General features: G+C 41.1%; 1 protein-coding gene across 1 annotated transcript in view; it reads right to left on the minus strand.

The window, feature by feature from the left end:
- Window positions 1-526: 526 nt before the first annotated feature.
- LOC109377288 (sodium/potassium/calcium exchanger 2) overlaps window positions 527-13386 on the minus strand; it is a 93585-nt gene continuing 80725 nt past the window's right edge. The window contains exons 8-9 of the mRNA XM_019633614.1: window positions 10121-10287; window positions 527-5609 (exon numbers count right to left, since the gene is read on the minus strand). Of these exons, the coding sequence (XP_019489159.1) occupies window positions 5360-5609; window positions 10121-10287 (417 nt within the window). The 3' untranslated portion in view covers window positions 527-5359. The remainder of the gene's footprint in view (window positions 5610-10120; window positions 10288-13386) is intronic.

Genomic DNA, 13386 nt, shown 5'->3' on the forward strand with positions numbered 1-13386 from the left:
GATTGGTTTGTCCTGTGTAGCTCTTTCTTGCTCTTTATTTTTATTTTTATTTTTATTTTTTTTTAGCTGAGCCATCCTGCCACCTGTGGGCAGCTCAGTGGCAGCTCAGCTCAGGCCGGGACTCGAACTGCTGTTGCTCAGAGCTCGCACTCTTGAGTGAGCTCTTAAGCAACTGAGCCACTCGGCCGGCCCCTTTCTTGCTCTTTTTAAAGAAAATTGTCACGAGTCAGATTAAAGACCACTGTGGAATTCAGGTGGTTCTGAGCAAGGCTGATCCCCTGTGTGTAGGAAGGCATGTAACACGGCAGAGCATGCAGTATTGGGTGCTGGGGGGTGGGGTGGGTCTAGGTGGAAAACATGTGTTACTTCCATAGCAAACACGAGTGTGTCTATGATTTCTACAGATGCCTCAATTCATGCCACAGCCCATGCAGTTTCAAAGCTCTCAGTGAAGTGAAAAAAAATATTGTGATGGTGCGATGATAAGTAATGGAGTTTAGCTGGCTGTGAATGTGCCCTTTATTGCTTTTCTTGTCTGCTATACATCTCAAAGACTATGAAGCTGGGAGATTAAAAAAGAAATGCAAAGTTATAAAGGTAAGGAGCTCAAGTTAAACAGTGGACCAGGAGCCCTTTATCTATCTTTTCCAAGGCCTTCTTGAGAAGGGGACATTTTTAAATCTGGGGCTCTACATAGGCTCTTGTAATTGGTTAAAAAAAAAAAGCCTGAAATTTACAATTATTTTAAACTACATAGGGATCTATAGCAATGTGATACTTGATTTCTTGGGAATCCTAGTGAAAGTACATTAATTTCTCCTTCCTTTCCGTATTCCTCCCTACTCCCATAAACGCTCCCTTAATGACAACCCCTTACCTACTAATTGAAGACAATATTGCTGAGGGCATTATAGAAGTTGAGGATGTGTCTTTTAAAAATATTAAGCCAGGTGGTCACGTAAGATGTGACTTAGCAAGAATGAAGCAATTCAGGCGACAGCTGACTTCTCTAGAAACTGCCCTGAGAATATTTTCCTTTTATTTCTATTGGAACAGAGCTGCCTCTTATAATATGGCCACCTACTTATTGGAGTAACAATCTGTCTAGGTGCAAGGATGCTTGGCATCCTCATAATCTTGTGTGTGTGTGTGTGTGTGTGTGTGTACATGTGCATGCACTTGTATGTTGATAGATGTAGGGAAGAAATCATACTAAAGTTTTCTGAAATGCTTGGACTCAGATAGGTTATCAGACCCATGTCAGATATTCCAACCCAGTAATTTTAGCAGAGCGTTTTAGCAGAAGTCCCAGCTTTCCCAACTGTCTATTTGGCCAGCAGCTCTATTTGTTGTAATTTCCTTGATGAGCTTTCTCTTAAGGTGGTATGGCTCCTTAATAGATCATCTCCTATCTCCCTGTTCCAGAGGGGACAGTTTAAGAGCCACGAGCAATGGTGGGGAGTCTGCCAACTCTCTTCCAGCCCAGGGATGGATGTACATTAATATTATCAAATGTCTCATCAGCGAGGCAGCTGTGTTTTGCTGAAAGGGCTCCAAAGCACCTGATTTGTGTCTTCCCTAGAAAGTAAATTATAATGGCCCTTGTCAGGTGACACCTGTTTGAAGCCTTATAAAGCATTTCCCCCAAATATGAAACAGTCCTGGCCTCTTTTTATAATTTTCTGAAAAGGCTTTAGGATATTCTGCTGCATCTTCCAAATTGATAAATAATTCTACCCTTTAGTCCCTGCACATGTACTGTGCTTTCCTGAGCTGTCACTGCCTGGCTCAGCTTACAGCCTGGGAGGCTGCAAACCACCATCTCATCTCCAGCTTCAGCTCTTCAGGAGCTAGTCAGGTTCAGAGAGCAGCTGGACATGCGTGGGCATTCAGCGTGCAATTTAGAAGGTTCTGTTCCGGCACTTTCAGTTTGAGCCAAGTTGCTCTCCTGTCCTGAGGCTGCCGAGGGTGACAGAGGAGGTGACAGCAAGCAAGACCTGCTCAGTTCGCTGTGGACAGTAAATGGAACCATTTGGATGCAGCTCATTTATTTTCGATTGAGCAGTACGAACTTGGCTCTTGAATTTTTGATATTATTTTATACCCTGCTCCAGGGAAGCGAAGAGAGTGTCTGCAGTTTAATTTTTCCCCCTGTACTTTTCTGTTGTGTACTTTTTGCCTCTACGTCAACAATTGGGATATGGCTGGCTATTTCTGTAAGGCTGTAAATCTATATTCTTGGGGTGGGAAAATATATGGAGTGGGTACAAATGTGCACAGAACAAACCCTGGGAGATCAGGAAGAAATGTTCCCTTTGGTGGTTGGTGTGCGTGACTCTCCTTTTCCTTCACTATGGCAACCTTGATGCTTCCTGCTTTTGAATCCTGAATGCGATTGGGTTAGAGGGTGATGATGTGATACTGTGTACGCATATATAGATCTGGTATAAAGATATATATTTATATATGTATATACACAGTCACGCAGAAAAGGCATTAGAGATGACCTACTCAGGGAACCATGATGTGTAAAGTTCTTTCTTATGTTCACGATTTCAATGCTTTTAAAGATCTACGGTTGCATCCCATACATTTTTCTCTGGATTTAGCCTACCCTGACACATAACCTCCCAGACACATCATGAGGGGAAAGCAAGGGCAAGCAGTGGCGGGAGAAGGTGCCTGTGTCCCAGCCAATGAGGGCACACTGCAGTTACACGTCATGGTCAGTGGACATCACTGAGGTGGGAATGGGGCTTTGAGATATTGTCTTCTGGAAAACAAATTTTCATTAATGATCACGCGCTCCCTATGAAATGGAGCTCCCCGGCAAGTAAAATGCTCCTTGGCTGCTTGGGTGAGTCTTTGCTGGGAATTAATGGGAAGAAGTGAGCAGGCAGGGGGAGCATCAGGAAGTGCTGGCATAAGAGCAGGGCTGCCCTGGGACCTCCCTCATCCTGCCTGGTTTTACCGTCTATCTACAGTTGAGTCAAAGGCACCTATTCACGCCTTCTTTCAAAGAACAAACCAGTCAATCATACATATTCACACAAGAACCAACTGTGCTCCCCTCCAAGTCATGCACAGGGAAAACAACCAGAGTTTGTAACTAAAAGTTCACTTACTCGTTCTCTTTCACTCTAAGGAGCAAATTCTTGCCTCCATACAAAATTCTGCCCTTGATGAACGAATCACAGAGTTCTCTCAAACAACCGAAAACCAGACTTTGCAATGTTGGAATGGCTTAAAAGCTAGCATCCTGGGTGGCAGCCACCTTGATTTCTTGTTTTCCTAGTGGGCCTCCACTTAGAAGTGGTTTTTGCTTGTGAGTGAGGAGCAATGATGGGTGCTGCCTATTACTGCCAGGCGCTGTGGAGTGAGCGGAGGTTTTGTGGGAGGAATACTGAGGTTGCTCTGGGGCTGTCAGGTCTCCCTTCCTCTTTTCTCACCTGTGAGCTCTACATCCCGTCTCCCTATGTAAAAGGCACATGCTGACAACAACATCACAGCAGCATCAGTGACACAACAGACTGGAGACAAGAACACACAGGGGATAGTTTCCCATGTGTGGTGTGTGCCAACTTAGATGCAGGATGAGTGCTGAACAATGAGCCATCTTCTACTGACTTTTACAACTGATTTTAGAGAAAGCACAACTTAGAGAAATGAAAAACGACATATTTTTTTTTTCATCAGTTTAGTTTGCCTGTTTTTTTCCCCCCTTGCTGGTTTTATTTTCTATTGACATAGACCGGTGAAACCATACAAGGGGTCAAAGGGAACCTGGGGTCACGGAATGAATGAAATGAAAATATCCCATGAGTGCTGAGCAAACTCAGGAAATCAAAACCTTGGAGTGACTGGCTTGGAGCCAGTGAAAAGAAGCTGTTGAGTATTGTCCTCAGTGTCCTCTTGAGGATGAGTCCCAGATGGGGTCCCGGTGGCAGGAGAGACTCGGATGTTGCATGGGCTTTAACCAAATCCTGGTCCTGACACCACTAGACATAGGACTCAGAAACCTTCTTAGTGTGCAAATGCCTTTCCAAATATGTCTAAGCTGCCTCAACCCAAGCAGTATTGATCAGAGTCAATTTAGTTCTATTTAAAGAATAACGATTGTGTCAGACACTGAAGCCCTTTATGACCACACTGGAAGATGCATTAAAGAACCATGACCTTACATTCCCGTTGGGTGGCAAGTCTCACTAAGCGCCCTACTAGATGGTATTTCTTATTACACATCTGGGCTCTTTTGGCGGCATTTTGATTATATGTGAGCCCTTAGCATCAATATACGTCTACATGGCAATCACAGCTAAACTTGCCCCCTTTCTTTTGATGATAATGGGACATGCATTGGAACAATGTAGGGCCAATTTAAATAGTCTTGCTGTCCTAGAAGAGCGCTAATTTGGTTTGCAGTCATAGTTTCTACTTGCATGCTGAGGCAGTATAATTACATATTAGAAAATCCCCCAAGACCTAACCCTGGTCACCTTCCCGCTGCCCCAAAACTGGTATCTACCCTGTGTGGAGTTTCCCTCTGTCTGTCCTAAGTAACCCTGTGGGGTTTTGTCAGTGTACCACAGTGGGGGTGGGCAGAGAGTCTTCCTTGTTTGGCTTAAGGGATATTTTGGAGGGCTCAACTCAGGTCCCCTGTAGACCCTCTCCACCTGGCCCTCCCTCCTGAAACCATTTCTTCTAAAACATCCACCTTAGCAGGCAGGATCCCAGTAAGTACAAGGTAGGCTGAAGGTCACAACAATGATTCCCTTAGTTCATCTCTTGCACTTAAGAGGTAAAGCTCAGGCTGAAAGTTGATGCTCCTCTTCAAATAGGTACTATAAATATACTAAAGCTATCCCTGAAAAGATGCATTTGTATTTTTATATATATATATAATTACATATATATATATAAAATGTTTCTTTGTGTTTGTATACAGGTATGTATTATTCTATAGGCATGGAAGGAGAGGAAAAGTACAGGAACAGGCGGGTGTGTTCAGGTGCATCTACTTATAAAGTGTGTATTTTATATGTATATACACAGCCTCTGTCATTGTTTGCATCATCACAATGAATGTACCTCCGACCAGCGAGGAGTACCTGTCAGTGGTGAGTGGAGAGAAGCCTCAAACGGGCAGTTCTCTGTCTCTTGCATGAAGACGTTTCCATAGGCAAGGGTGAAAGCAGCCTGTGGCGTGAGCCAGTCCGGTGTGAGTCCGTCCCTCCTCACGTCTGCCAAGGAGGGACCAGGGGTTGCATGCCAGCTGCCTCTTCTCGAGAGGTCAAGGAGCCCAGAACCTGGGGAGGGGAGGGACCATCCAGGCTGTTGGTTCAAGATATGGCTTCTCTTGCTAGATAGAGACTGGGCACACAAGGATTCTGTCTTCTAGGAGGACGCTGACCACCAGGAACACAAAGTAGAGGCCGAACATGATGAAGCCCAGCACTTTGTTCATCCGCCATTTACAAAGGGCAATGGAGAGGATGACGAAGAGCAGCATGATGAAGAGGAGGACGATGGCGCAGAAGAGGCCATTGCTGCTGACGGCCACTGGCTGGAATCTGTGAATGATGGTGAACAGGAGCCACGGCAGTGGGAGCCTGTGAGGGAGAGAAGCAGGGGTCAGCAAGGGAGCAGGCAGACGTGTTGGAGAAGGCAGACGATGCAACATTAGCTTCTTGGGATCTATAGTCAGAAGAGGGTGTCTTCTTAGGCTCGCTATGACTCAGGCATGGCTGACTCAGGAAATCGCATAAGCAAGTCAGGTGAACTTCAAACACCTTTACCTATTTCTTCACTGAATGAGGGAGAATAAAGAGAATTTGTTCTACAGTTGAATGAGGTCCAAGACGTGACTGCTACAGGTGACTTCTGAATTTGATTTGAAATAACTTTTTGTTTCTTTCCTAGGTGAGATTAAAATGTCACCCTCAGCCCTAAAGAGGTGAACTGGAGGGTTTGTGCAGGGTGGGAGGAGAAGACAAATGGAGAAAAAGTATAGAAGTCAGCAGTGAAAATGGCAAATTATTTTTCAAAATGGAGAGAGAGAATAACAATGACTTAACAACCTAAAACCAAGTGAAAACTAAATGATGATTCAATATAGTTGTCTGAAGTTTATTTTCAAAAAGATGGACAACCTTTTCACTACAAAATGGTCTTTCTGGAAGGTTTGAGAAAGACAGTATGTTACATTTATGATGTGATTTTAAAAAACTTCATTAGGTGTTTTTATACTTGTTCTCCTCTCCCTTTGCATTTGACTTTAAAAATATGACAACATCTTTTGTTTCTGACCCAGAGTGGCCATTCTGAAAGACCTCAAAAAAGCTGACTGCCCCATGCACCATGAGAGTGGGCTGGGACCCTGTGGGAGAGGAACACAGCTGACAATGCACGACTCAGTGGCTTGTGCATCCCCAAGTGGCTGGCTGGGGTGCAGCCCAGTTCCACCCATTGAGTAGATGGCATGTTGTTTAGGGAAACAGACTCAACCACCCCGATGGCTGAGCCATCTCCCTAGCAAATGGCTAAGGGAGATTCAGTTGTGGCCTAGCCTCAGTGGTGTGAAAGTGGAGGTGCCATTTTGAGACACAAAGTTCTCCCAAGGAAAAGCATAGAGCTTGAGAGAAATAATGAGGTGAAGGGGGCAGTGAGTTTACACATCTGTCTCCTCTGCTGAGGAGAGTGCATGTGAAGGTAGAGCCCACACGTTATGCATCTTTGAAATCCCAAGGCCTGGTGCATGCACATCCCCATCCAGGTGCATGTGTTAACCTGGGCCAAGCTGAAGTTATTGATAGGACAGCCTCATGGTGATCAGTACAGGCCCTTTGACCACTAAAGCCTGTCTGAGAGGCGCTTATTTCAGTGGGTATATCGGGAGGGGAGAGGTTCCATAGGACCAGCTCAGGGAATAAGGTGTGAATCCAGCTCTCCGTAGGAGGGGGCAGCCTTGGCATCCTGCAGTCAGCGATGGAAAGTCAGGAAAGGGGAGGGTAGTGCCTGGTGGTGATGATACAAAAATGAAAACCTCTGCTAGGGACATATCCTGGGGAACTCTTTTCCCACACTTCCCATCTCTTATTAAGCCACACACACACACACACACACACACACACACACACACACACACACTCACTCTCTCTTTCTCTCTCTCTCTGATGAACTGTAGTTAATGGCACTATGAACAGTTAAAAACCCTTTGGGGGAAAGATGATATTTTTCATACCTTTTGACCTATCAGTTCTATTGTTAGTATCAAGCATAATGAATAATTTGAAATGCAGATATAATTTTATTCAGAAAAATGATAATTTGTTATTTTGAGTTGTGAAAATTTGGGGATACCCTAATCTCTAATAATTGAGAACTTGTTAAATAGTCAACTATTAAGTTTACATAATGTTTTGTAGTTATTAAAAATCATAAGCTTATGAAGACGCAGGCAAATACTCATGATATAATTGTATATTTAAAATGAAGGATACATATAAAAATAGCAATGTAATTTCAATAATGTGAAACATATATGAATTAAAAAGGGTGGTGGATTATCAATAATTTTTATTTATGCTTTATATGTATTGTCTAAGTCCTTTACCATGAGTATGTATTAACCTTACAAGCAAAAAAAAATGCAGGCAAGACTATGAAGAAACATTAATACTCAATATATTGCCAACAATTTCATAAATTGGTATAAACTCTTTGGAAAGACTTTTTTGAAAAACATACATCGATAGTCATTAAAATGCTCCTAAACTTTAATTCATTAATATTTCTTGAAGGAATTTATCCTAATTAATATAACTAAAAAGTTTTTCTGCATAAAAGTGTTCATAGAAACACCCATAATAGCAGAGAATTGGAAAAAATTAAAAGGTCTTACTAAAGGATAATGGTTAAGCTGAGAAGCAACAGGGTGGAATATTTTGAAGCCATAAAATATTAATTATGAGAGCTATGAGGAAGCTTAGAAAAATGGTTGATTTACTAATTTACTAATAGATGCCTACTCTGTGACAGGCATAAGTGCCTTTAAAATGGAAAAATAAAAAGCCCTCCAAGAGAACAAAACTGATATTCCCTAAAAACTTTGTAAAATATTTGGAATAGAACATACAAAAGCTAGATGTTGTTCTTGGGTAGTAGAATTAGGGATGACTTTTCTTTAAACTTTCATTTGTTACTAAATATACAATTTAGGAACAATCAATAAAAAACATCTTGGAATTCCCTAGAATATTTATCTTTCAAAAACATGACAAATATGGCTTAGAACAATTTGTAATTTTTCCCAATTTGTAGGATTTTCTTTTATACTATGTAACATTTTATTTTCCTTTTTATAAGAGATTGACCAAGAAAACTACTCTAAATGTGTAGGCAGTGGAACTGAGAAACACTGTTTATGTTAGGGATACCTTTCCTTTAAAATGTACACCTTTTAAGGCATCCAGCCATCAATCCATCCATCCATCCTTCCATTCATCTATCCATCCATCCATCCATCCATCCATCCATCCATCCATCCATCCATCCGCCCATTCATCCATCCATCCTACAAACATTTGTCAAGCCACTACCATACATTAGGCAATGTATTAGTTTTTGGTGAAATCTTGCTCTTGGGGAGTTCACAGTTTAGCAGGCAGACTGATGTACATGACCATGACAAAAGTACAATGTGCAGAAAGTATACAGGAGCAAAAGCTCCCAAGGTCAGGCCCAAGAGAATCAGAGAAGCCCATATTTTAGTTGACATTGGAAGGATAAGTTGGAGTTTTTCAGGCAGGGAGAGCCCTTGAGTGACAGGGGGCAGTAAAGAAAGAAAGAATGGTAGGAAAAGGCACCTTTGGAACTTTAAGGTGGTTGAGATAGTGGAAGGTCAGTGTAGGGTTTTATGCACAGATAGTGCTATAGTTGAGAGAACAGATTCTGTTCAAATCCCAGCCATCTGATTTACTAGTTCTATGAACTCTGTGCCCTTCAGTTGCCTTATCTGAAAAATGGAGATGATAAAATATCTCATGGATCTTTGTATATATATATATATATATATATATATATATATATATATATATTTAAGCTGAGCCATCCTGCTACCTGTTGGCAGCTCAGTGGCTGCTCAGCTCGGGCTGGACTCGAACCGTTGTTGCTCAGAGCTCAAACTCTTGAGCGAGCTCTTAACCAACTGAGCCACTCGGCCGGCCCTCTTTGTGTATTTTAAATTGATAAAAATGTGTATGTACAATGCACATGGTAGATACTAAATGAAGCAAATATCATATATATTAGGTAATGGAAAGATATGAGAGAGAACAATATTCAAGGTGTTCAATGAGAGAGTAGGTCCATGTTAGTGAGTTTCCAAATTCAAGTGTCAAGAGCCCAGTTGTTCTGGGAATACAGGATAACATCCCACGTTTCACTTTCTCAGGGGCTGCCATTCAAGGTTATTTATCAGACTAATTTTACTTTGGACAAGTTAAATGAAATGACAGAAGTTAACAGCTCTCCTCCCCAATCTGATCCACTTTAGAGATTATTCATATTGAGACCTCCAGTTTGCTTCACTGTAAGAACAGATCTCCTGACTTTCAAAAAACCTGGAATATCTTTATCAGCAAAAGATGACAGCATTTTTCCAAGGAAGGAGATGGGATTTTTTCCTGGGCCTGTGTTTGTTCCAATCTGCTTTACAATCCAAATCTCACCTGAGGCTGGTGGGGACTTTTTAATTAGAATTAGAATATGGAAAAAAATAAAGTGAAACGACCAGAGCATCTCAGTCATGCCTGAATATTGAATATTCACAATATGTAGCCAATGCCATTATATAAGTGAAATTCTCTTAAAGTATTTCCTGCAACATCCACTCTGTAGGCAGGTATGTGTTTCTGCCTGTCTAGGGATAACTCTTTCTTAATTAAGTTCTCAGAAAATGAAAAATAGAGTTGGTGAAACTGAATGATACTACTGGTATTTACTTTCAGTTAATATTGGTTAGTTTTGGGCTCAGAGATACAGGTTATGTCTTCACAGTTTCTAAGAAGATAAAGACAGTGATGGAGCTGGTGTGCATCTTTATAGAATTATGTCTACTCACCCTACGGTGATGTCAAAAATGTTGCTTCCAACAGAGCTAGATACAGCCATATCCCCAAGGCCCTTCCGGGCCACTATGACACTGGTGATAAGATCAGGGATGGAGGTCCCAGCAGCCAGGATGGTCAGACCCATAATCTCCTCACTAATGCCAATTGTCTCTCCAACCTAAAAGTGATGACAGAGACAAACATATGAGTGTTTGTAGTCACAAAGCCATCAAAACCACAAACATTTCAATGCAACACCCTTTTAATAAGTTCCTATTCTGCATGTTGCTGAGGGCTGAGAGGATATAGAGGAATAAGCTACAATCATTGCCATAGAGGAGTTTATATTTTAGTGATATTCAGACCCACGAGTTTGGGAATGTTCACATAAGGATTAAGCAGATAATCTCAAAAAAGCCCTCTACAGAGGGCTAGAGGACAGCCTCTATATGGTGTTTACTCTGGGCAGAGGAAGCTGAAAATTAGTTACAAAAGTGGCTCCAGGGGCCAGTGCCTGACAATGGCACCAAGTCTTGTGTCAGATTTGCTCTTGGATTTACTATTAAAGTTAAGGAGTTACACCCAGCACCCCCATTTTCCCTTAACATCGCGTAGTGTCTGTAATCTACTCTTAAAAACTTAAAACTACCATTTCCATAGGAAACTTAATTTTGGGTAGTTTTGGGTTTGGTAATTCGGAACTGTAAACCAGCAAGGCAGCTGTGAAGAAACCATCAGTTAGGGAATCAGAGGACCTCGTTCCAAGGTCTGGCTCTGGCATTCATTAAGTACTTGACCTATTGCTGACTGAGCCAATCGTACAAAGTATTTGATCCTCACTTTTTATCCATCAAGTGGGGATGATCATACCTACCTTCAAGGTGGTTGTGAGGACTAAGTGATGATTTGTGGAAAAGTCCTTAGTAAATAGTACATTATTAACGAAAAGCAAGGGGGACAGTTATAATATTTTCCTTTGCTCTTTGCTTTTAAGACTGATGAATTCTATCATGGACAGTTGGTCTAGTCTCAGATGGAAGTTCCTCCATTCTCTTGAGCAACTTGCTTTTCTTTTTGGGACTTTTAAAAGCTTTATATACTTTGTGGAGCTGGTGAACTGAAAATCTTTCAGATAATGCTTTCAATTCGGTTTCTAAAAGCCTACATGATGATGGCCACCATTTTTGGAAAAAATTTAAAGAACTAAAGTAGCATGTAAGGATAAAGGTTTTTATGGAATAGAATAAGCTCCTTTATAAATCCCACCCCTGCTTTTAAAATATATTTTTGATTTATTATTTTTTTAATTTAGACATGATAGCTTAGATCCCATTAGCTTAAAAGCATAGCTGGGAAGTTTTTTTGTTTTCCTGGTCATGCCTGCCCTGGAGCATGGTGAGCTGAACCAGTTTGCGGGGTCCTCCTGGTGCAGGTTCAATGCTCCCCATTAGAAAGTAAGCTCCATGTGAGCAGGATCGTCACCTTAATCACTATGGTCTTCCTATTATATAGGCTGGTATGTAGGAGGCTCTCAGTACCTATTTGCTGAATAAACAAATCAATCTGCATACTTAGGTGATTTCACTAGCATGTTTTCACTGATTCTCCCAAAAAAGAGTTAAATAAAAGTTTTGCACAGGAATACCCTATTTCAGCAAAATATTCTCCTTGATGACTGACCTTTTTTTGTTAGATTGGGAGTGAAACATTTTCAAAGGCTGTGAAGAAGCTGATTAAATGATTGTCACCCTTAATAAGTTCCAATTTATTTACTACATTCTTAATAATTTAAATTCTTAGAGGGAGTTCTAAAGCAGTGACAGTTTCAAAAACCATTTATATTTAGAGTTTGAATGCCACTATGGACAGGAAAATGCAAAAATTAAAGAGGGGCGGTATGGTGGTGTGGTTAAGAGTGGCTTGGGGTACAGAAAAACCTAGGTGCAAATCCTAGCCTGCCACTCCTACTGCAAGGTAGCCAACATCCCTGAGGCTCAGTTTTTCTCATCTGTGAAATGGGGACAATAATATCCACCCTTAGAGCTGTGATGATTATATGTGATGATGCTTATAAAGCAAATAGCACCGTGTCAGGCATAAAGGAAATGTTCCATAACTCAGACACTACTCCCTTCTCTCTGCCACTTACAAGAGTGCAGGGCTCTGGCAGCAGGGACAGAGGCTGGTTCAGTGGGGTCAGGCCACAAGCATAGGAAATCATATGAATAATGAAGAATTTTCATTGTACATCCAACCCCTGATGAATCTGTGTGGCTCTAGAAACACTTTCATTGAAAGAGAACTACTGTACATAAGCTCATTTTGAGTATATTTCACCAAAGGTAACTTCTGGCGAATCAGAGGCAAGGTGATGGGTACACGGATGGGATGGCATCCCTCATGACACTGGGGAGCATCAGAGAAGTTTAGAGATAGGAAGGACATCAGTAGTCTCTCAGGGGGAATTTCCTTATAGAAGTAAATGATGGGACCACTCAGAATCCAAATCCAGTGCTGCTCCTAATATTCTGTGATGCATTTCCCTGCCTTGGTTTAAGGAGGATCTGCAAAAACATCATATTGGCTCAATGAGACATACGGTCCTACATGACTTTTAGAATGAACTCTTCATACTAGATGCAGTATAGATTTTAACCACAGGGTTTTATAACCCAGAAATTTACTAAGGTAAGTATTCATGATTCAAAAACAATTAAAAAAATAACAATGTGCATAAAACATTTCATGTGAAGGATATTTTTTTTTGGTCAAACAGTAGCCAGATAATTGTATCAAATGGCATTTATTGTTGGTAAAACTGTGGATACCAAAATAGTTGAGCGCTAAATGGTGTACTTGTTATCTTTGTAGCTTTTATAGTTCAAAGATACAAACAATAGAATTAGAGCTAGACTTCTTAGAACAGAATCTGCTATTTTGATCAGCTGTCTGGATGTTTTGAAAGAGAAAAGCACTTCTATGGGAGGAAAGAAAGAGAAACTTCTGATCCATTATTGGAAAGGAAGGCTTCTTTTCATTCACTTTATATTTCTCGGCCTTTTGGTAATTGTTATTGTTCCAGACATTGTGTTTGTGTTTTTCTGAAGGAGAATGAAAAGGAAACAAGATTGTGGAATTAAGATAACCACAAGAAAGAAAAGAAAAAGATGGAAGCCCGTAGAACAACCATGTTTTCTAGGATGGCTAACGAGAAGTGTCTAGAAAACAACATATTCCAGCAAGTGAAAAAATAAACACACACTTTTTTCATTATCAG

Source organism: Hipposideros armiger, unplaced genomic scaffold, assembly GCF_001890085.2.
Source record: "Hipposideros armiger isolate ML-2016 unplaced genomic scaffold, ASM189008v1 scaffold_1357, whole genome shotgun sequence".
Lineage (NCBI taxonomy): Eukaryota > Metazoa > Chordata > Mammalia > Chiroptera > Hipposideridae > Hipposideros > Hipposideros armiger.